Here is a 24,104-nt window from a genome sequence, read left to right as displayed (position 1 = left end):
TTCATAGCTCTGCTTGTTCCCCAGCCATCCATCATGCAGACATTATACAGTAAATTAAGTATACTAGACGATGTCTGTCACATATATGTTTTTAATGAACGATAACAAACCTGTCTTTTCTATCACTGAAGGAGCTTACTTATATCGTACTGGATGTAAATGTGGTTTGTAAGTTGTAAAATAACGTCATTTTCGTTCAAATGTGGACTCCAGCATCCATGCATGTAAGTTGCCGCATTGTGTACGTCCACTTCACGTGTAAAAACAGTTGAAAATCATCTTGCGAAAAAACTGTTGAGGACAGCAATGCAAGATGAGATCATGTAACCTGAATTGCCTTGACATGTCATAATGTGACGAACAGTGTGAATACACCTAGACGTGATGAGGCCATGATGTGATGGTGCCATGACAGATAGGGTGAATTAGCCTTAATTGCCTCATAAAGGAGGATTCACAGTTAATGGAACGTCACCGTCACGGTTTGGACCATCGATGGTCAGAGAACTTTCTGAGCATTCACACTAGACGGCACGTCAACGTCGACACAACGTCGTGTGATGGTTCGTAATACACTCGCCAGAGGCGCTTTTGTAGTCTATTGGTTTATTATCGGCATAGTTTCGGATCTTCATAAAATGCCAAAATTTAATCTGAAGCAACTTGCAACGATTGCAATTGCGCTTGATGAAGAGGAAGAAGAACGACGACCAAAAAGAGTGTGGGTCAGGAATATGTTAATAGGCCGAGAATGCGAAGGAGAGTTTCATACCCTTTACAAGGAGCTGGAAGAGGAGGAATCGTCCTTCTTCAACAATTATAGCAACAGTGTTACATTAGATACGATATATTTTACTTTGAGGCTTTATACACTGCACAGCACAAAAGTGTCTGCTAAATTACTTTATGCTACTCCATCAGATAAATACTGGAAATATACAGCCCAATAAAACTGACTGGAACTATTCTCCGTTACGTGTAAACAGCATCCACGTGCAGTACATAATTTAAAGATCCTGAAATGCTAGGTGCACGTCAATACAACATAAATTCGGTCAACACCAGTGTATTTACGTTGCTGGAGTTTGTAAGCTTTAAAAAACACCTTGTACAGTATATAATGTTTTTACCGTGGAACACTGCACACGGTACTCCACTCAAATATTCATCGTTGTAGCGAAAACTTTCTCACATACTAACTACGTACCACTTAACAATCCTTAGTAGAAAGTAAAATTAAATTGCGTTTCATTTACCTGGACGCCCCACCTCTTCTCCAATTTCCTTCCACAGTGTTTCTTTCCAAACGGAATCACTATATCTCCTATCAGTCATATTATATAGCTCTGAATGAGAACGAACTAATTCAATCAAATACTTGTGGAACTCCATTATCTAAACAAAATAATAAATACAATAGGAAACACCGGAACTTACTTGTAATTAGAATAAATAACAAAGAGAAACTCGGAACTATAAAAAATTGATTCTTACGTGTTAGGTACAAGCAAAGTTTTCGAACCACATCTACCTAACCTCACTCTTTCCAAAATATATAAACAGGGGCCGAGTAAAAACATGGAGGCAGTCCTTCGAAAACCAGAGATTTACATCACGTCAACTCACCGTCATGAAGGGGCAACATTCTCCGAAAGAATGCGTGACGTTGACGTGACGGAGACGTTCCGGGACGCTGACGTCGAGTGTGAACACAGCCATTAGAAACACAGGGAAGAATGTTTTGACGTGACGGACGTGACGGAGACGTTCCGTTAAGTGTGAATCGACCTTAAGTCTTGTTCCTATAAACGTCGTTTGGAAAACCAAGAAGCACAACAAAGTCGTCGTTTCTCAAACTCGTTACTTCGATCGATTTTGTAAGTTTATTATTTCAAACAATGGATACCCTAGCTTTAAAAACTGGACATCTTTAAATTCTCAGCTCAGCAGCAATACCACCATTGTGACTGCCACCTAACACAAGATGAGAAAACGTAGTATCCTATGATTGTGATATCAAGGAGTCACGTCTGGAATCACACAATAAATAGTAAAAAAAACCATTGTACTAAAACTCCGGAACGCTCCAAACAAGGACATGTTTATCCCATTGGTGTATATCAATGATGAATTAGTTATTAAAAGTACTAAAACCAAATTCCTAGGACTCTGGATGCAGATCAATGTTAAATGGAACAAGCATACTGAATACGTTAATGCAGCACATTATCAAGACATGTTACCTTCTTTACTCATTAAAATCATACTGGAGTGAGAAAAGAGTAATGAATGCATACCACGCCTACTTCCATTCTCGAATTAAATATGGAGTCACTTTCTGGGAAAACTCTAAAACAGCTAATAGCACTTTCAAACTAAAAAGGGCCATTAGAATCATGCTTGCATGCAAATGTAGAGACTCTTGCAAACCTCTGTTTAAGAAATCTGGTATTATTCTATTACTATGTGTATATATTGGGGAAACCCTTGTATTCATTAAAATAAATGTGCTAGGTAAGGACTGAAAAAAACCGTGATATGAATAACCATTTTACCAGAAAAACAAAAATTTACATATAAGCTAAATCAACACATATCTGTGCCCAAAAAGTAATTTCCACATGGGAGTTGTGCTTTACAACGAATTTCCTGAAAACACGAAAGCTATTACTGAGGTCAAAAGCTTCGAAAAATCTCTGTAGTCGTATTTGCAGCATCACTGCTTTTACTCCATTGCAGAATATTTAAATTTATGAAGCGTGCTATATAAATACTTAGTGAATAAAGTGTTTTTAGGTAACCTTAAATAACTATGCCTAGAAATCACTTTCAGAAGTGTACTTGTAACTCGACTTGTCCAATGCCTTACGTAAAAAATGATTTTGCAGACAAAAGGACCAATAAATACAATACAGTATAGGCTCAGTTATAGTTAAAACAAGTGAGAGACTTCGGTTTTTTGGTTGAATGGTAGGGAAATGAAGTTAGTCTACAAATGAGACTGCTTAAAAACATTCATGCAAAAGATCCTAGCATATTGTTCAGTTGCTTGGATCTCAAACCAAATAGGACCAACAGGGGATTCTGAACGTATATGAAGAAGGACAACACGAATGAATACTGGTTTGTTTGACCCATGGGAGAATGTCACAAACATGCCGAAGAAACTGAACTGGGTCACACTTTAAGATAGACGCAACTGTCCAGAGAAAGCTTACTTCCGAGTTTCATGAACCAACTTTAAAAAATGAAGAATCTAGGCATATAGCACACTACAATCCCCTAAATATCAAAGGGATCATGAGAACAATATTGTGAGGGCGTGCTGAAAACTAATACCTCAGAATTTCTTATGTGAAAACTCTTTAGGCTTTTTAAATAAAACAAATGTTATTAACATTCTCCATCTTCATTCTTCATTTCTATATATTTGCAGCCCTCTGCCATTGGAGGGTTCCAAATTGTAGCCTGTAACACGCCAGGGTGTAACACAACTATGTGGGTGTGTGAGAAACAGTGCATGATAATCCTGTTTCGAATTCGAAGAGTTCGTCCACACACGGAGCACCCTCTCCTTCAGTGTGATGATGCCAGAGCACACAGCAATGTTGTGACATCTCCATCAGTCTGATGCCTTGGGCACACTGCTATCGATCATCCTCCATACAGTCCCGACCTACGTTTCTACTCGATAGCTCCACCCAGTCCTCAGAGAATTTGTGGCACATAATAGTCGAGCATTACGATAGTCGATATACTAATGACATGGAAGCTTTTTCATAACATTTTATTACAAATTAATGCTTTTTGCGTTTTGTCGTAAATATTGCTGCTGATCCTTGTCCCTTGGTAAGTACTACGCTTCTAGGTCAAGTGGGATGAGCCTACAGTGGCCGATAAGTAAGTTAAGTGAGTTATCGATTACCAAATTATCTAATAAAAATCACTATAATCGTCGATTGCAATTACTTAGAAGCTTCTACTTTTTATACAACGAAGGGACCAGACACCTTAGTACGTGACATAAATTACCACTCGATAGCTATACCCAGTGCTCAAGGAATTCGTGCTATGTAAGGTCGAACATTACGATATTCAATATATAAATGACAAAGAAGCTTTTTCGTAACATTTAACTACAAATTAACAATTTACCATTTTGTCGTAAATATTGCTGCTGATCCCCGTCGTTTGCCAAATATTACGCCCCATGGTCAACTGGGAAGCGCTTACAATATCCGATAACTGAGTTAAGTGAGTTATCGATGACAAAAGTATGTAGTAGAGATCGCTGTAATTGTCGATAGTAATGACTTAGTAGCTTCTATTTCGTACTCAGTGAGGGGACAACACACCTTAGTATGTGATATAAATTTCCACTCGATAGCTCCACCTAGTATACAAAGACTTCGTGCTATGTAATGGTCTAACATTATGAAAGTCGATATACAATTAACAAAGAAGCTTTTCAGTAATGTATAACAACGAATTAACACTTTTTGCTTTCTGACTCAAATATTGCTACTAATCTGCGTCTTTTGCCAAATATTAGGTTCCTAGGTCAAGTGAAAAACGTCTACAATACCTGGTAAATGAGTTAAGTGAGTTATCGTGTACCAAAATATGTAATAGAAATCGATTTAATGTCGGTTTCAATGACTTAGAAGCTTAGCTGTCCCCATCAGATTTTCATCTGTTTCCAGAACTCAAAGAACATCACTTTGATAGTGATGAAGCAGAGCAATCGAGTGTAGTTGCAGCTGCATCAACGAAGTCCAACATTCCACAGTGATGGTGTGGTAGTCGCCAGAAGAATGTCTGTGAATGCACAACGATATGCAGCATTATTCTGTGGCGACGAGCACAAAGACAATCTGCTTTACTCTTTGACTTTTTTTAGTATTCTTTGTATTGGTGTTGGAACTTAAGAAAATAAAAAGTTATTGTCTGACTACCACATTGTATCTCTTTAGCAGATGGAGATAAGCTGTAGTTGGTGTGACTTGCCACTGCCTCTCATGTGTACATGACTTCAGATCTTTGTGTGTGAAATAGTTACCGTCCCAAGTCTCAAGACAGCGGAATATTCTCAAAATTGGCCAACTTCTGTGATTTCCACCATCACCATACCACGGCTTACTGCCAAACAAGCAATGGAATGGTGTAACACTGGCATAGAACGTTAAAAGCCACGTTAATGTGCCATGTGCAGTCTCGGTCTTTAGCTTTGCCACTAGTTTTGTTAGGCCTTAGTACAGTATTAAAAGCAGATTTAGGAGCATCCACTGCAGAATTTGTTCATGGTGAACCTTTAAGACTGTCCACACAATTCTTCACCAATCAAGCCGAGACACGAGAGACTGAATTGCCTTAAGTACTGCAAACAGTGCGTGAGCATATGGCCAGACTTCACCAACCTACTGCCTCGAGACATGGGGTGGTAAATATGTTCATGCACAAAGACCTGCAGTCATGTACACATGTGATACTGTGGACAGACACTGTCAAGTCACTACTGCAGCCCCCATATTCTGGGCCCTACAGAGTTCTCTCACGGAATGAACATACCATGCATATAGATGAAAATGGGAAAACCCATCTGTATTGTTGGAAAGCGACAAACCTGCGCATATATTACCGACGGAAGACGCTGAACACGACATGTCACCTTCCACATTATTGGACATGGATGACACTGTCTTAGCGCCACATGAGTAAATAGCATCATTACTGTCAGCACCGGAGCCTGAAGAAGATGAACCAATGCCTTTAGTACACACAAGAGCTGGACGTTGGGTGAAATATAAATACCCCTACATTTCTGGAGCTCCGCTGTGCCAGGGGGGGGGGGGGGGGGGGAGCTGTTTGGGAGTCAGGAGTCGCCAGAAGAACATCTGTGAATGTACAATGAAACGCAGCATTATTCTGTGGCGACGAGCGCACAGACAACCTGCTTTCCTCTTTGATTTTTATGAGTATTCTTTGTATTGACTTAGATTTTTCAGTTGATTGGTGTCCGAGCTTCAGGAATTAAAAAGGTAGTGCCTGACTACCACCCTGAATCTCTTTAGCAGACGGAGATAATCTGTAGTTGGCTAAAACGGTATCAAAAATCTGGTCTCTCTTTGGGAGAACTGTGTTCGACCCCAAGGTAACTATGCTGAGCCATAAATGTGTAGACGTGAAGAATAAAGGTGTAGACTGTCAATAACGTTTGTTTTATTTACAAAGCTTTGAGAGTTTTCAGATAAAAAATTCGGTGGCATTATTACTTTTCAGTGCGCCCTCCTAGATTATTACACCACACCTAGAGACGTTTAAACATTCCTTCCTCCAACTCTCCGTACGTGAAAGGTATTTTTTTAAAAGGTTTTTTTTAATAGTTATTAGATTGCCAACAGTAATTTTTATGTATCAGAATCCAGTTTGCGAAAAGCCTTATTCTTAATCGATGGGACTTTACAACCCGTGGAAACGGGGCTTATTATTTCTTCCTTCTTGTGTGTGCGTAGTGAGTGAAGTGTTATGAAACAATGTGTGTATAGTGTGTGCAATGACTGATAGTGAGATTTGAGTGAACAGTGTGGCATTACGTTATTTAATAAGTTATTTGTAAAAAAAGTATTGTACGCAAGGAGTAAATCTAATGATTGTCTCTAACTAGAAGTCTGTAAATATATGTGTATACGAATTAGCTAATTTTAAATTGATCTAAACTTGTAAATACTTTGACATGTCCTATATCCTTGTAAAAAGAGATCTACGGATGAATAAAGCTACTACTACTACTACTACTACTTCGTTTCCAGCAAGTTTCGCTATGAATTCTCAACACGCGCATGCGCTTGCGCATGCGTGTCCACCTATGTAGTAATATCTTCGAAGACGTTTTTCTTTGTGTCAGTGTGTGTTCTGCTACCTGCTGTGGTTGTTTATGGATGTAGCCTGCTGCAGGCCTACAATTGTGTTTATAGTTGTGTTGTGAGTTCAATGTTCGATTATGGAGGACAGCACAGAATCAGCAGCAGAAACGACAGTAGAGTCGGAGGATTCAGAACTCACCAAGGCACCGCATAGGGGTGAAGAGATTATGAAAGGGTTCCAGGTGTATCCTTTCAAGTGTTCCGTGCCACAGATGCATTTTTTGCTGCTTTTGTTGCTTCGTCTGCATGTTTATAATATGTCTGCCCTTGCAGGACAGTCGGTTGTTACACATAACGTAAAACTGTAACAGAAAGTGTTTTCTGTGTGTTATTTCAGGGGGGGTCGAGTATCACATAGCGGACCCACCTTTCCATTCTTCATTGTTTATTTACAGTAAATGTGAATAAGAAGCATCAAAGTACTCGCTGGCGCCTTGCTCATAATCCAACATACGTTTTTTAATTTACCTTGCAGTTTTTAGTTTTTATGACTAAAGTTGCGTTAAATGTGGCGCGAACGGAGGCATTAGGCTACGCTACAGGTCAGTCTGTTACCACAACCTGTATTTGGTATCCACATTCGTACATTTCGTTGCCTTCGCCAACTCTCAACCAGATTATGATGTTGCCACCTAACCTTGACATCGGACCATGCTACAGATTAGTCTGTCACCACAAACAAGATATCTGGGTGGCCTAAAATCACGCCCTAGCTGTTTTTAGATCATTCTCCGAGGGCCCTTGTCAAAGGAAAAAAGTTAGGCCTGTCAACTAACTACTCCTCTCCACTAGAAGCAATACTCAGTGTTATAACGGTGGCTATCAGTACTGCTATACTGATGTGTGAGACTTGTGGACAAAGAACACACTGTATTAATCATTTACCTGTGTATTCAAGGCTGGAATTTGCATCTTTATAGCAAAAAGAAGCCTTATAATTTATGTGAGGTTTTATTTCCATTAAAGAATAAAGTTAAGAAATCCATTTTGGTCCACCAAAAAGTTTTGAACTACATGGTGTAGGTAACAGAATACTAGTGACGACAATGTAGATTAAAATTATAAGGCCACACTTTACAGTTCACATGAACAGCCATGGTCTCTAGATGGAGAAGATTCATAAAATATTCTTTTGAGGTTGTGAATAACACACTATCTGATTTCTTAAGTTTCACAGTCTAAAGCAAGACATTGGGCTTCTCAAACCAAGTGAGGTGACACAGTGGTTAGCACATAGGATTTGCATTTCAGAGGATGATGGAACAATTCCGCAGTCAGCCAGCCAGATCCAAGTTTTCCGTGATTTCCTTAAATCTTTCCAGGCAAATGCCAGATTGGTTCCTTTGAAAGGGCATGAATTATTTCCTTCCCCATCTTTGTAACATTCTGACCTTGTACTCCATCTCTGATGACCATGAGGCATTAAACCCTAACTCTCCTTCATTACTCTACTCAGTATTTATAAAATCCAAATCAGGTCATAAGGGTACTATTTGTCTTTTTTTTTTCTAAAATGTGTTCACAAAGTTGCATTGCTTACTGTAAGGAACTTTTCTTGCATATATGCCAGTGAGGAAGTGAATATCTTTACTAAATGTCAGAGATGAAACATAGTGTGTGCTGTATATAGTGCTGATTTGCAATTGTGTGTGATTTCTTGCTGCACTGGGTAATTTCCAAGAACGTTTGCCTATCAAAGCTGTGAGCTCCAAACGATAGATATCGAACTTGCAATTCTAATCGAGCACGCTACTAGTGGTGGGCGTTATGAGCTGTTTTTACAGTGGTCACTACAGCAACAACAAAAGAAGGGTGTTGACTAAAATGCTTCTAATTGCAAAGGAAATGACTTACCTCACTCATCATGTTCCACATCATAACGGTTACTGTACTGTACGATTGATCGATGTAACACGCAACTAACTAATTGAACTAACATCGTCGACCCTGTTGTCGTGAGAAAGTCCATTTGATTTATATGCTGTAGGAAGCATTCTATTTTGGCCATAACCTCAGTTAGACTCTGCGTATGTCACGCAAAGATATGTGTAGTGTGTCACATGCATCAACTTTTCCTTGCAACCGCAAGTTATGGAAATACATATACTGAAACAAGTGGATTTGTTCTCTTCTTCCCTGACAACCTGCTCTTTTAATGGAAAATTTTACTAATTTCATCAGCCACTCAATGTTCTGTGTGTGCACACTGGGAACATCGGAAGACACGAACATTACACAGTGGTTCACAAACTCGTGGTTGAATCTTTGTGCTTTCAATGTGTTGTACGATTGAAAGCTGTCTATAATCACTTTCCTACCGGGCAGTATAAGTGCTTTATCAAACTGACTAAAGTCACCTTGTCTCTGGAGAACACTCTTACCACAAAAGACTTCCAGGGCTCTCGTTCTATACCACCAAATACCCAAATATATTCGACTTCATTCTTTGAAGGTTATCCTCTCTGATTTTTCCTTCTTTGCTATGTGTGACTCGTCCCTTCAACAACTTTATTTGGTCCACCGATTGGTACACTCTCGTTCGTCACTATTACATACCACACTTCTGTGCACAATCCAAAAAAGTCGCACACGGTATTTGTAGATAAGTCAGTTTCCAATGTTGTTGCTTGCAGAGTGTAGTCCCTAATCCAGCAAGATACAAGAATTATGCTGCTCTGGATCGATAATTTTGAATAGGCCCTAGTCAAACCATGTATTCTTCCAGATAGTCATTTATGTACCACAGTTTCCACAATGAAGTTGTAAAAGGTATTTCTTTATCAGAGCTCTTCTTGCAAATTCGTACAGACTTTGTCCCACTGCAGTCTACACAGTCCCCCATTTCGTCATCCAGTATGAGTCCATATTTTTGACAAAAATTCAAACAATTTTCTACTTTACATAAGCATGGAATTAGACATTTCCACATGAGGCAATCGGCCAAAGAAACGTCTACCACCACAGACATTAATCATATAGATTTCCCTAGCAACTCACAAATAATTTATCATAACACCAGCCACCACATTCGTGTGACTGATTTACAACTGCACCTATTGTTTGGAGGCCGCAGCTTCAATAGGCGAACATTCTTGGAAATTACGCTGCATTGAAGCACATTATCCATTTTCAAATCAATCCATAAGTAGTGTTCTTTTCATTTTGTTACTCAAATACATAAATGGCTTTGATCAGAAACAGAGCTTCCATGGGTAGCACTAGTTGTATGCTTCCCCAAGCGATATAACAGTATTTTCCAACTTGTTACAGACCCCAGGCTTGGGTTGGTATTTAAGGCTTGAATTTCCCTACCTACAACCATACTCTCCATTCCTCTGTGAACTGTGTGATAAAGGGTTTCTCCTGTTCTTTTGACATACAGAGCAGAAGAAGAATGGCTTGTTAAATGCCACTGTGAGCACTATGGTTAGTCTAGTCTTGTCTTTTCAGAGCCTACTGGATCTGAATGGAGGGGATTGTAGTACAGTCTGAGATTCATTATGTAACATAGGTCTAGAAACTTTGTAAGTAAGAAATCTGCCATCCATCTCCAACGACTGGCCAGTTCAGTTTTTTCAGCATCAGCATGATGCTTTCCCATGGATAACTGAAACGCTTTCCCATGGATAACTGAAACCTTCGAGCATTCATGCTTTCCATAGTTTTATTGCTCCACTATTCTCTGGGAGTCCTAATTGGTATGGGTGCCACTCACTTGAATGGTATTATGGTATGGTCACATTAGTGGTTCATAAGCCTTTGTAGACTCACTGCATTTTCCCAGTACTCTGTCAAAGAACCGAAGTCTGCCCCTTTCTTTATGTACGATTGAGCCTATATGATCGTTCTATTCCACTTCCCTACAGATTGCTACACCGAGATATTTCTGACCTGATTGACTCCAACTGTGCTTCTTTGATATTGTAATCATAGGATTTCTGAACATTCATTTACACGACTTTGAAATATTTTCGTGGTCTGTCTGAATATTGTTGCAGCGTTTTTTCAAATCAGATTTCACAATAGATAATTGCATAGCCTCCAAAATATCTGCGCTTACTATTATTGTTGCTTCCCAGGCGATTAATATGAAAAATAAACAGGAGGGGCACACTTTAAGTTACTTCAACCCGTGTTGATGACTCTTCACCTGAGATAGCATAATGCATCCTCCTCTCAAAATTCCTCAGTCCAGTCACAAATTTTGTTCACTACCTCCATATGATCATACTTTTGGTAATGAACATTGGTGTAGCACAAAGTCGGATGCTGTACAGAGCTCAAGAAAAACTGCAACTACCAGATTGCTTTGATCAGTGGCTTTCTCGGCATCATGTGAGAAAAGTATGACTTGGGTTTTGCTGACTTGCTTTTGAAACCTATACTGGTTAACATGGAAAAAGTCATTCTGTTTAAGCTACCCTTTTTGAGGTTGAGCTCAGAATGTGATCTAAGATTCTACAGATGAAGGATGTCAATGATATTTGATGGTAGTCTGGTGGAACACTTCTGCTACACTTTTCTTCTCTAACAGATCTGCACTTCATCACCAACCAAAATGAAATTGCTGTAGTACACACTGTATAATTTTGTGAAGAGATTTGCAGTACATAAACTGCCAGCTTGTGTAGAATTGATATGTAAGTGTTGAGAAACAAGCGTGAACAATTTTTCCCTTTGCATTCCTTGAATATCATATTTTAATACCTGAAAGGGTAATGCGTTTCACAGAACATTATCGTACAGGGCTGTGAGTATTCCCGGTATTGATCAGCATTTCTTCACTTCCAGGTTAATTTGGATCTGTTGTCAGGTTGTATAAAGCTACAGACATTGTTTTAATGAGTTAAAAAATAAACACTGCACCAGTTACATTTTTTCATGCATAGCACAACATGTTTCAGGAACACAAACCTGTTCTCAAGTGCACACATTTTCATTGGTATCCCAGAACAACACACATCTAGGAAACTCATATGACACCAACGTAAATAGTTCCACTAGAAAATGGGAATAAATTCCTAAAAGTGGTGTATTCTGTGTGAAAAAATGTAACTGCCACAGTGTCTTCTGATTTATATGTTAATGACACGGTTTCAGACTTTCAGAATACTTTGATTATTATGAATGAAATTAAGACACTATTTTAGTTGCAATAGCGTCCACAGTGACCACAATTTTTTTGTGTAATGACAGTCTCCACACTGGCTGTCATTGGTTGGAATAGTTTGTGCTGTCCATCTCTTCTGTGGCCTCTTTTTGTTTAGCAGGATTAAGGGAATTCCTTAACAGTTGTGCCGGCAAAACTTACTACATTGTCTTCGAAGAGAAATGTGGTATAGCCTATGGACAGTTTATTCCGCTTGGGCTTTAGCTGGTGAAAGATAAAATGCTGGTCCTTGTTGTCTTCAAATTGAGCATTCTGGCTAAGAGAGTCAACCCCGACAGGAAAACAGTCAAGCCCAAGTCTCAAGCCCGGGTAAAGGGAGACGAACCCTGCACAGGATTTGTAACACAGACGAAGGACGATTTCACTATTGAGAATCTTGTGCTGCCTTACGCAGCACTACATTCGCAATAATGTATAGTTTCAGCCATGAAACAATTTTCAGGTGACCATCTGAAATACATGTTAGGTACACAATACTTAAAATGTAACACAACAATTAGTTGGTCAGTCAGAAGAAGAAAAAGGACACTTGCTCAGTACAACTGTTTTCAGTGAAATTTTATGTGGAGATACCTTGAACATTGTGGAAGAACATGGGCTACTTTAGAAAGTGTGTAGTACATGATGTTCATTTATTTGAAGAATATGATTTGAATTTTGGAAAAATATTTACTCTTTGACTTTTGAACTTTATAATATTTGTGAAAGTGCCTTTATTGGTTGATATGTTCTACAAAACATGATTCTACATAATGAAAGCAGCACTTATACAATCCTCAACATGTTTAATCCATACTTCCATGATAATATCATAAATGCAAAAGTAACTGTCTGTTATGTTTTGCAGTTAAATAGGCTACTGAAAGAAAAAAGAAGAAAAACAACTAACAGGATGAGGTAGGGAATGGAATATATTGTTTAAGATGAATGAACATAAACCGTGTTAAAAACTATGAAATTTGTTGCATAATGTACATTTTGTACTGTGCAGTGTACAGCTACTTCAGTAACATGATGGATTGATGCGTGCTCCTGTCCACACCCGTCTGCATTGTGCATTGGGACATTTGGGGGAGGGGGGGAGGCAGGGCACATCACGAGCTATGTTTACCCAAACAGGCAGATGTGAGGGCAGCTGATATTGCTTTTGCAATAGTTTACTTACTCACCATAACAAAGCTATTGGTATGTGAACTGAGCTACAGGTAACAGCTAGTTGTTTTAGATTTTGTATTTCACCTGTAATAAACCAAACATTTTCTTGAATATGGCTACATTACCAACACTGCAGTGTACTGGTAGATACTGAAAAAATGTATATTTTAACCCAGGAAATGATGGGTTATAATTCAGACAGTTTTTGACATTACGTGTGTGTTATCCTATGGTAAAAATACACACCTGTAGAAAATGGTAGTCAGTGATAACTTGGTATTACATGAATGTTTGTCACTATCCTTCACCTGTTTATTCCTAACAAATATATTCAGTAACTGGATGGTATTAAGAGATGCTGACACTGGAAAAATTCTGTGGCAAGGCTATCAAGATTTGTAAGTTACCCTTCACAAAAATTGGCAATTATGTGTTTATATACTTGGTTCTTTTGACCTCACATTGCATGATCTCTATTTATTATGTATGTATCATGTTCCAGATCAGTACCAGATGTCGAACATGAAGCACGAGTTCCAAAGAAGATCCTAAAGTGCCGAGCAGTCTCAAGAGAAATAAATTTTTCATCTGCGGAAGCAATGGAGAAGTTTAGATTAGAACAGAAAGTGCTATTTAAGGTCTGAAATAATACACTTGATATTCTTGAGCTAGTTGTATTTTTTTATTGTTCATGCAAAGGTAGTTGCACTTCTGTAGTAATATTAGTTGGGAGAACTGTTCACTCTTCTGAGTAAGAAGCCTATCCATGTCAGTTACAGAAGTGGGCTAAAGCAGCAGAAGAATTAAATGATTTTAATCACGGCTCTTTCAGGTTTCTGAATTGCACTGTAAAAAGCATTAGATGATTTCAGTCATGACTCTCTTGGATTTCTGACCTGCAGTGTAAAGATAAATAAAAGGTAGAGGTAGGGACATGTGCTGGCAATACCAAAGGGAGGAATAAGTTGTTTGTAAATGGGACTTATGAAATATACAGATTATGGGACAAGAAATGACTGAAAAAATCAAGGTGTATTTAAATGTGCAAGCTTGAATTTCATCCACAACTACTTCCATTGCTTGTTTCCCAACTTGTTAATTTTTTCTGATACACACATCGGATATAATAGAGAAAATCTACTTACCAAGTAAAAGCAGATGGAAAAACAGAGAAAAAGATAACTTCATCAATAAGATTAAGATTTGACTCTTCAAGCTTTCCTGTGGATATGTTGTAAATAGTCTTCACGGGTTTGCTGTCCGGCAGCAAGCCCCTGAAGACTATTAACAAGATTAAGGTTTCCTGAATTGATACTCTACAAGGCAGTCCATTCTGTGAAGCCTTGTTTCCACACAATCTAAAATAATTTTTCATTCACAGTAATCTAAGACATCCATAAAAATGTAGGATCCCAACAAAAGCTTTTAATATTAAGAAATATGTAAAGCTGACATGCTTTTCACTCATGATGTTTAACTAGTGTGCTTAAGAATGGAGAGTAACAAAAATCGGAGTGGAGAATACTGGTGAGTGCTAAAGGAAAAGAAACTAATAATTCGGTCATATGCCTTTGGCCAAGAGTAGAACAGACTCAGTAGAACTTTGAATTGAGTTAAGGATAAGAAAAACAAAGATGTTAAGTAAGCGAGATTGGTAGATAACAGAATAGTGACTTTAAAATGGCACAGTAGTGTATTCTCTTATGCAGCAATTAATATTACGTGAAGGTACTGAACAAATGAAGACACCAGAGGTAAAGTGGCACATATGAAACAAGCTTTCAGTAACTAAAGAGCTCTTTTACTGTCAGATATGAAGAGAGTATTGTGGGAAAAAGTTGCTGAAACTATAAATCTTGTGTACAATATCGTATGAAAGTGCATCATGGGATTACAAAAAAAGAAATTAAAAGTGTTTGATATGTGGTATTACAGAATACTACTGTACTAAAAATTTATTGAATGGACAAAATATAAGGTGACAGGTCTCGAGAAAACCATAAGTTGAGAAAGCAGTCCAAAGGAAACCATTCCCAAAAGGAGAATTTCAAATTTCCTTGCATGAAATATACAATTATCATATGTTCGCCACATATATAACTAATGAGGCAGTGTGTTATTTCAGGCAACTCTTACAGATAGCATAATGAGTCTTCTTCAGTACATTTTATAGGGGCATAAACCTAGCATTCCACAGTTTTTCACTATTGTGTTCACTTTCATCTTGTGTTGTATAAATAAATAACCATAAATCTTACATTCATTGAGATAGAACTATTTTTTGCTGCTGGCAGTACATTTATCACAGTTAAGTGTACAAGAAAGACAACAGAAGTAATGAGAAAAAAGCTTAGCTTTAATTATTGATTGGTCTATTGCTACAGTTTCTGAGGTTTTCCAGCTGTGAATAGTGCAAGGTATATTTTTGAATTATCAGATGGGGTTATGGTTCCTTTTTTACTGACAGAATTTTTGCAGTTGATATAGAGCACACTGTATTATCAGACCATAATAAATTTTGAGATGAATGAAAATAAAATCATATAGAATATTCTACAATTAATTTCAGAAATTTGTCAATTGCAGGGACGATGCCTAGAAGAATGGTTTTTTGAGTTTGGATATGTTATCCCGAATTCTACCAATACATGGCAGTCTATGTTTGAAGCAGCTCCTGAGTCACAGATGATGCCTGCTAACGTGCTGAAGTGAGTGCTGCGATCAGTGTTTATAATATTGTAACATAGGTTTTATCGAAGCTGATGGCTTGAAAAGTGAATCTTTGTCTTATGTTTCAGCAGTAATGTTATGCGAGGAACAATAATTGCCCTCTCCCTCCTCAAGAACTCTGTCACGATATTGGTAGAAGAGATGTATGCCACAAAAGGAACCGTTTCCTTCATAATTATTGAATGTTTTATACTGGCAAGTAGCATGGGCCCCTGAACACTAGTGATCATATAGATGCTCCACCACTGAGGTTCCTGTTTTCTGTTGGTGATTTTTAGCCTATAACAGAATGTCCTCTCCGTATCTTGGTAGCTGTACACAGTTCTGGATGATAAGTTTTGTTTGGATACTTTGCGACCTCGTTTTGCTGCATTCAACTTCCCTTTACATCTTATTGCTCATCAGCATTGGCGACACAGTGTTTTCCTCAGTACGTATTGTATAAATAAAATGTCAAATTGTTGTAGTCACACTGAGAAAGAGAGCGTGGAGATACAGAGAACGACAGTGAGGACAAATTATTTGATGTTGACGTTAGTTATAATTCTCCCATAAATTCTAAAAGCAACAGTCCCAAGGCATGTAACATCTACTTAAGCAGATGTAGCATGGCAGTCTTTTGTTTCGACAAGAGATTTAATTGATAATCCAAAGAATCTGAAAGTGACACCATCTTTCAGAATTGGCTATGAAAGTTGTACCAAACACTACTGAAGAAAAATCCATCTGTACATTTCTGCAGATTTTATTACAGCTGTAACTTCACAGGGAAGCTGCAAGCCAGAAACTAATTTTTACGCCTACAGTAATATACATCTCTGCAGTGACAAAATTTCAAGTGACAGAGGGAGACATCATAGAAAACACTCTAGAATTCAGCAGGCACTGGTGTAATCCCAGCACAGGTAGAACCTTAGCCACAGGCTACTTAGTGCAGGTTTACTCATTAGCCAATAATGATGCAGCAATCAGTGTGTTATGTAGCAGTAACATCTACAGCAGCCAGTGGTTTAACGTAGTAATGGATAACAGGGCATCGTGGAATCTTTCATAACGGAATAGTTGCCCACATAGCAAACATCTACGTATCTCAACTAGAACAATAAATGGTACTAATCTCTTCAGCACAAATGGAGACATTTACCAACAATCTAGATCTGGATAAGTAATCTGTGAGCTACAGTGCAGGTTGTGATTGAGATTGCACAGTGCACCAGAATTATCCCATTCTTCCTATCCCATTCTGAATGGTACACAGGAAGAAATACAGACACCTTTTTACATAATTCCAGATTTCTCTAACTTTTCTCCATGCCTCGCTCATTACATGGGACTTTTTGGAGGAATCAGCGAGTTTTTGGGCTCCATGGTCTCTCAGAATTTTGTGAGTAAGGCCCTCTATGGTACACAAGTCCTTTTTGTTTTGTACAATTTCTCTGTGACCTGCAGTTGTTCTGTATATTCAACACAGAATTTAACAGGCATCCAGTCCAATGGACTTCTCTTAAAGATAAATGTTAGCTGATTTCCAGTTCATTTATCACTAATTTGTATGTAAGTCATTTTCCTGTCTGTGTGATGGCCAGAGCAGAAACTGCATTATGCTCTGCTTTGTTTTGGAAAACAGAATTTAGTATTTTATTACCTTCACTAACATTGTGATCAGTGAGCATGTGAACACATCACTTTATTTCACTGATGGATTTTACACAGCACCAAAACTATTTAGTGTTCTTTGACAATCTTGAGATACGACCTCTCTTATGATGTTACTGAATACTTCTTGCATAGCTACCCTTATGTCCGTGTTAACTTCATGCAGCTTTTGCTTGTCAGAAAGAATTTATGGAATTTATCTTGCATAGTTTCATGTTGACCAATGATAATTCCTTCTCCTTGTATTCCCTCAGCCGTCCGGTGTGGCCGAGTGGTTCTAGGCGCTTCAGTCTGGAACCGCGCGACCGCTACGGTCGCAGGTTCGAATACTGCCTCGGGCATGGATGTGTGTGCTGTTCTTAGGTTAGTTAGGTTTAAGTAGTTCTAAGTTCTAGGGGACTGATGACCTCAGATGTTAAGTCCCATAGTGCTCAGAGCCATTTTTTTGTATTCCCTCAGTCTTTTTTTCTCTTTTTTTAAACTTTTCTTTATAGTGTCTTCTCCACACCTCGAGCACAGCTGCTTTCTCTGACACTAACTTATCTCATTCCTAATTGTCTTTGTTTGCTTCTTGTATTTCCCTCTTAGTGGTTTTGCGGTTTTCCAGAAGCTATTTGTGTTGTTCCCTCTTGCTCTGTCCTCAACTATGTTTCCAAATTCCTCCGAAGATTTCTTTTTAGATTCCTTCACCATGCATTTCACTTCATTACTTCTTTCCCTACACTCTAGCCTGTTGTATCCCATATGAGATGCAATATATCTTTTCCAACATTCTTTCATGTTACTTCACCACCTGCTTCACATCCTCACTCCATCAACTTATTCTTTTCTTCCTTGTCTCTAATATGTTCCCACATACGTCTTTTGCTGACTGTACTAGTACTGACTACAGCTTGATCCATGTGATACTAATAACCTCATCCACATTAGTTCTACTTTGCAGCCTTGTCAACAATTCTACATATTGAGTCATCCTCTCTTCCTTCTGAAATGCCTTCAGTTTAATCAACTTTAATTTTGGGGACATATAAAGTAATCAGTAATGTTTTTAACATTTCTGCTTTCAGCTTTGTGGGTAATGCTATGCACTTGTTTGTGGGGGAAAAGGAGTATCTCGGTAACAGTTTGTTTTCCTTGCAGAATTCTATTATACACCTGTGACTATTGTTTCGAGTTTTCTCTGCACCGCCACAAGTACTCTTGCTCTGACCCATTCTACCACTGAAGTCTCCTGTTAGTATGTACTGTCCTCTGGCAATGTCTTTGTCCAAAACTCATTGTAGTTGTGTGTAGAATTCATCTTTATCTGTTGTTGTTGTGGTCGTCATTCCAGAGACTGGTTTGATGCAGCTCTCAATGCTACTCTATCGTGTGCAAGCCTCTTCATCAATGAGTAACTGCTGCAGCCCACATCCTTGTGAATCTGCATAGTGTATTGATCCCTAGGTCTCCCTCCAAGATTTTTACCCTCCACACTTCCCTCCAATACCTGATGCCTCAGAACATGCCCTACCAACCGATCCCTTCTTCTAGTCAAGTTGTGCCACAAATTCCTCTTCTCACCACTTCTATTCAGTACCTCCTCATTAGTTATGTGATCTATCCATGTAATCTTCAGCATTCTTTTGCAGCACCACATTTCGAAAGCTTCTATTCTCTTCTTATCTAAACTATTTATCGTTCATGTTTCACTTCCATAGATAGCTGCACTCCACACAAATACTTTCAGAAAAGACTTCCTGACACTTAAATCTATACTCGATGTCAATAACCTTCTCTTCTTCAGAAACGCCTTCCTTGCCATTGCCAGTCTACATTTTATATCCTCTCAACTTTGACCATCATCAGTTATTTTGCTGCCGAAATAGCAAACTCATCTACTACTTTAAGTGTCTCGTTTTGTAATCTAATTCCCTCAGCATCATCTGATTTAATTCGACTACATTCCATTATCCTCATTTTGCTTTTGTTGATGTTCATCTTATATCCTTCTTTCAAGACACTGTCCATTCCATTCAACTGCTCTTCCAGGTCCTTTGCTGTGTCTGACAGAATTACAATGTCGTCAACAAACCTCAAAGTTTTTATTTCTTCACCATGGATTTTAATTCCTACTCCAAATTTTACTTTTGTTTCCTTTACTGCTTGCTCGAAATAGAGATTGAATAACATTGAGGATAGGCTTCAACCCTGTTTCAGTCCGTTCCCAACCACTGCTTCCCTCTCATGCCCCTTGACTTTTATAACAGCCATCTGGTTTCTGTACAAATTGTAAATAGCCTTTCACTCCCTGTATCTGATCCCTACCACCTTCAGAATTTGAAAGAGAGTATTCCATCCAAGATCGTCAATAGCTTTCTCTAAGTCAACAAATGCTGGAAATGTAGGTTTGCCTTTCCTGAATCTATCTTCTAAGATAAGTTGTAGGGTCAGTATTTCCTCGTGTGTTCCAACATTTCTACGGAATTCAGGTTGACCTTCCCTGAGGATGCTTCTACCAGTTTTTCCATTCGTCTGTAAAGTATTCATGTTAGTATTTTGCAGCCTTGATTTATTAAACTGATAGTTTGGTAATTTTCACACCTGTCAACACCTACTTTTTTGGGATTAGAATTATTATATTCTTCTTGAAGTCTGAGGGTATTTCGCCTGTCTCATACATCTTGCCCACCAGATGGTAGAGTTTTGTCATGGCTGGCTCTCCCAAGGTTATCAGTAGTAGTTCTAATGGAATGTTGTCTACTCCCGGGGCCTTGCTTAGACTGAGGTCTTTCAGTGCTCTGTCAAATTCTTCACGCAGTATCGTATCTCCCATTTCATCTTCATCTGCGTCCTCTTACATTTCCTTAATATGGCCCTCAAGTACATCGCCATTTTATAGACCCTCTATATACTCCTTCCACCTTTCTGCTTTCCCTTCTTTGCTTGGAACTGGTTTTCCATCTGAGCACTTGATATTCAGACAGGTGGTTCTCTTTTCTCTAATGGTCTCTTTAATTTTCCTGTAGGCAATATCTATCCTAGCCTTAGTGATACATGCCTCTACATCCTTACGTTTGTCCTCTAACCATCCCTGCTTAGCCATTTTGCACTTCCTGTTGGTCTCGTTTTTGAGACGTTTTTATTCCTTTTTGCTTTGTTCATTTACTGCGTTTTTATATTTTCTCCGTTCATCAATTAAATTTAATATCTCTTCTCTTACCCAATGATTTCTACGAGCCCTCAATTTTTTACCTACTTGATCCTCTGCTGCCTTCACTATTTCATCTCTCAAAGCTACCCATTCTTCTTCTACTGTATTTCTTCTCCCCGTTCTTGTCAATCGTTCCATAATGCTCTCTCTGAAATTCTCTACAACCTCTGATTCTTTCAGTTTATCCAGGTCCCATCTCCTTAAATTCCCACCTTTTCGCAGTTTCTTCAGTGTTAATCTACAGTTCATAACCAATAAATTGTGGTCAGAGTCCACATCTGCTCCTGGAAATGTTTTACTGTTTAAAACCTGGTACCTAAATCTTTGTCTAACCATTGTATAATCTATCTGAAACCTTCCAGTGTCTCCAGGCCTCTTCCACATATACAGCCTTCTTTCATGATTCTTAAACAAAGTGTTAGCTATGATTAAGTTATGCTCTGTGCAAAATTCTACCAGGCGGCTTCCTCTTTCGTTCCTTACCCCCATTCCATATTCACCTACTACTTTTCTTTCTCTTCCTTTTCCTACTACCGAATTCCAGTCCCCCATGACTATTAAATTTTCTTCTCCCTGCACTATCTGAATAATTTCTTTTACCGTACCGTACATTCCTTCTATCTCTTCATCATCTGCGGAGCTAGTCGGTATATAAACTTGTACTACTGTGGTAGACATGGGCTTCGTGTCTATCTTGGCTACAATAATGCATTCACTATGCTGTTCATAGTAGCTTAAGAGCACTCCTATTTTTTTATTCATTACTTAACCTACTCCTGCATTACCCCTATTTGATTTTGTATTTATAACGCTGTATTCATCTGACCAGAAGCCTTGATCCTCCTGCCATCAAACTTCACACATTCCCACTGTATCTAAGTTTAACTTGTCCATTTCCCTTTTTAAATTTTGTAACCTACCTGCCCGATTAAGGGATCTGACATTCCATGCTCCGATCCATAGAATGCCAGTTTTCTTTCTCCTGATAATGACGTCCTTCTGAGTAGTCCCTGCCCGGAGATCCGAATGGGGGACTATTTTACCGCTGAAATATTTTACTCGAGAGGATGCCATCGTCATTTACCATACAATAGAGCTGCATGCCCTCAGGAAGAATTACGTCTGTAGTTTTATCTTGCTTTCAGCTGTTCGCAGTACCAGCACAGCAAGGCTGTTTTGGTTGTATTATAAGGCGACATCAGTCAATCATCCAGACTGTTGCCCCTGCAATTACCGAAAAGGCTGCTGCCCCTCTTCATGAACCACATGTTTGTCTGGCCTCTCAGCAGATACCCCTCCACTGTGGTCACACCTACGGTACAGCTATCTGTATCCCTGAGGTGTGCAAGCCTCCCTACCAATGGCAAGGTCCATGGTTCATCTTTATCTAGTATATTGGAATCTTCAGTTGCTGTCTACTCTTGAATATAGGACACTTTGATTTCTGAGTCCAAATTAACAACTATTATTCTTGAGTTTACTAGTTCCCAACCACATACTTTTGTTTCAAGCTGCTCACTGGTAATTTTTAGTACTTCCTGTTTTGCTTGCCTATACATTATAACCCCAGCATACCTTAAAATGTACTGCTTGTGCATTATTCTTGTTCTACTACTTTCCTCTTCATCTCACTTTGTCCAAGCATATTTGATTTATGGTCGTTCATTTTCTAAATCTGTTTTATTTTTGTACCAACAATTGTCTTTATATTCTAGGTTCCAAATCTCGTTTTCCATTTCCACACCAGTAATTGTCATACAGATCTGTCGAGTCCAAGACTACTGCTATTTGTGTGAATCTCATACAGATCTGTCGAGTCCAAGACTACTGCTATTTGTGTGAATCACTTTTACCTCCTAATGGCTGATTAGCCCATTGGCTCTAATGGCAACAAATAGGATGTCCACATTGAAACTGGTACCGGTGACCATGATGCTGTTGTGGCAACAATGATTACCAAAGTATAGTTCATGCAGGATAAGGTGGCCAGTGTGCATTGACCAGTTTTCATCCAAAGCACAGGAAGAGTTCATTCATTTGTTCGGAAGGGGAGGCCAACAACTGTTTACCACCTTTGTCCGGCTGGCGAAGATGGAATCGTGGTGCATGCCCTGCAATCTTTCTCAAATAGATTTACAGAAACTGTTAGGTACAAAAAATTCATTTTTGCGTTACTTACAGCTTTACGTTTAAGTGTCAGGTTTTTGATGATATGTCCATAATTTTGTTACTGGTCATAGTTATTCCCCCCCCCATGAACCATGGACCTTGCCGTTGGTGGGGAGGCTTGCGTGCCTCAGTGATACAGATAGCCGTACCGTAGGTGCAACCACAAAGGAGGGGTATCTGTTGAGAGGCCAGACAAACGTGTGGTTCCTGAAGAGGGGCAGCAGCCTTTTCAGTAGTTGCAAGGGCAACAGTCTGGATGATTGACTGATCTGGCTTTGTAACAATAACCAAAACGGCCTTGCTGTGCTGGTACTGCGAACGGCTGAAAGCAAGGGGAAACTACAGCCGTAATTTTTCCCGAGGGCATGCAGCTTTACTGTATGGTTAAATGATGATGGCGTCCTCTTGGGTAAAATATTTCAGAGGTAAAATAGTCTCCCATTCGGATCTCTGGACGGGGACTACTCAAGAGGATGTCGTTACCAGGAGAAAGAAAACTGGCGTTCTACGGATCGGAGCGTGGAATGTCAGATCCCTTAATCAGGCAGGTAGGTTAGAAAATTTAAAAAGGTAAATGGAGAGGTTAAAGTTAGATACAGTGGGAATTAGTGAAGCTCGGTAGCAGGAGGAACAAGACTTCTGGTCAGGTGACTACAGGGTTATAAACATAAAATCAAATAGGGGTAATGCAGGAGTAGGTTTAATAATAAATAGGAATGCGGGTAATCTACTACAAACAGCATAGTGAATGCATTATTGTGGCCAAGATAGATACGAAGCCCACACCTACTACAGTAGTACAAGTTTATATGCCAACTAGCTCTGCAGATGACGAAGAAATTGAAGAAATGTATGATGAAATAAAAGAAATTATTCAGATAGTGAAGGGAGACGAAAATTTAATAGTCATGGGTGACTGGAATTCGAGTGTAGGAAAAGGGAGAGAAGGAAACGTAGTAGGTGAATATGGATTGGGGCTAAGAAATGAAAGAGGAAGCCGCCTGGTAGAATTTTGCACAGAGCACAACATAATCATAGCTAACACTTGGTTTAAGAATCATGAAAGAAGGTTGTATACATGGAAGAACCCTGGAGATACTAAAAGGTA

At 38.9% G+C, this 24,104-nt stretch overlaps 1 protein-coding gene across 1 annotated transcript in view; it reads left to right on the top strand.

Moving 5' to 3' along the window:
- The first annotated feature begins 6,897 nt into the window (after window positions 1–6,897).
- The window catches only part of LOC124802511 (retinal rod rhodopsin-sensitive cGMP 3',5'-cyclic phosphodiesterase subunit delta), a 39,141-nt gene continuing 21,934 nt past the window's right edge, over window positions 6,898–24,104 (top strand). Inside the window, exons 1-4 of the mRNA XM_047263344.1 lie at window positions 6,898–7,107; window positions 13,584–13,646; window positions 13,751–13,886; window positions 15,835–15,956. Of these exons, the coding sequence (XP_047119300.1) occupies window positions 7,001–7,107; window positions 13,584–13,646; window positions 13,751–13,886; window positions 15,835–15,956 (428 nt within the window). The 5' untranslated portion in view covers window positions 6,898–7,000. The remainder of the gene's footprint in view (window positions 7,108–13,583; window positions 13,647–13,750; window positions 13,887–15,834; window positions 15,957–24,104) is intronic.

This window comes from Schistocerca piceifrons, chromosome 6 (genome assembly GCF_021461385.2).
Source record: "Schistocerca piceifrons isolate TAMUIC-IGC-003096 chromosome 6, iqSchPice1.1, whole genome shotgun sequence".
NCBI lineage: Eukaryota > Metazoa > Arthropoda > Insecta > Orthoptera > Acrididae > Schistocerca > Schistocerca piceifrons.
Note: the sequence above shows the minus strand (reverse complement) of the source record. Positions and strands in the feature narration are given on the sequence as shown.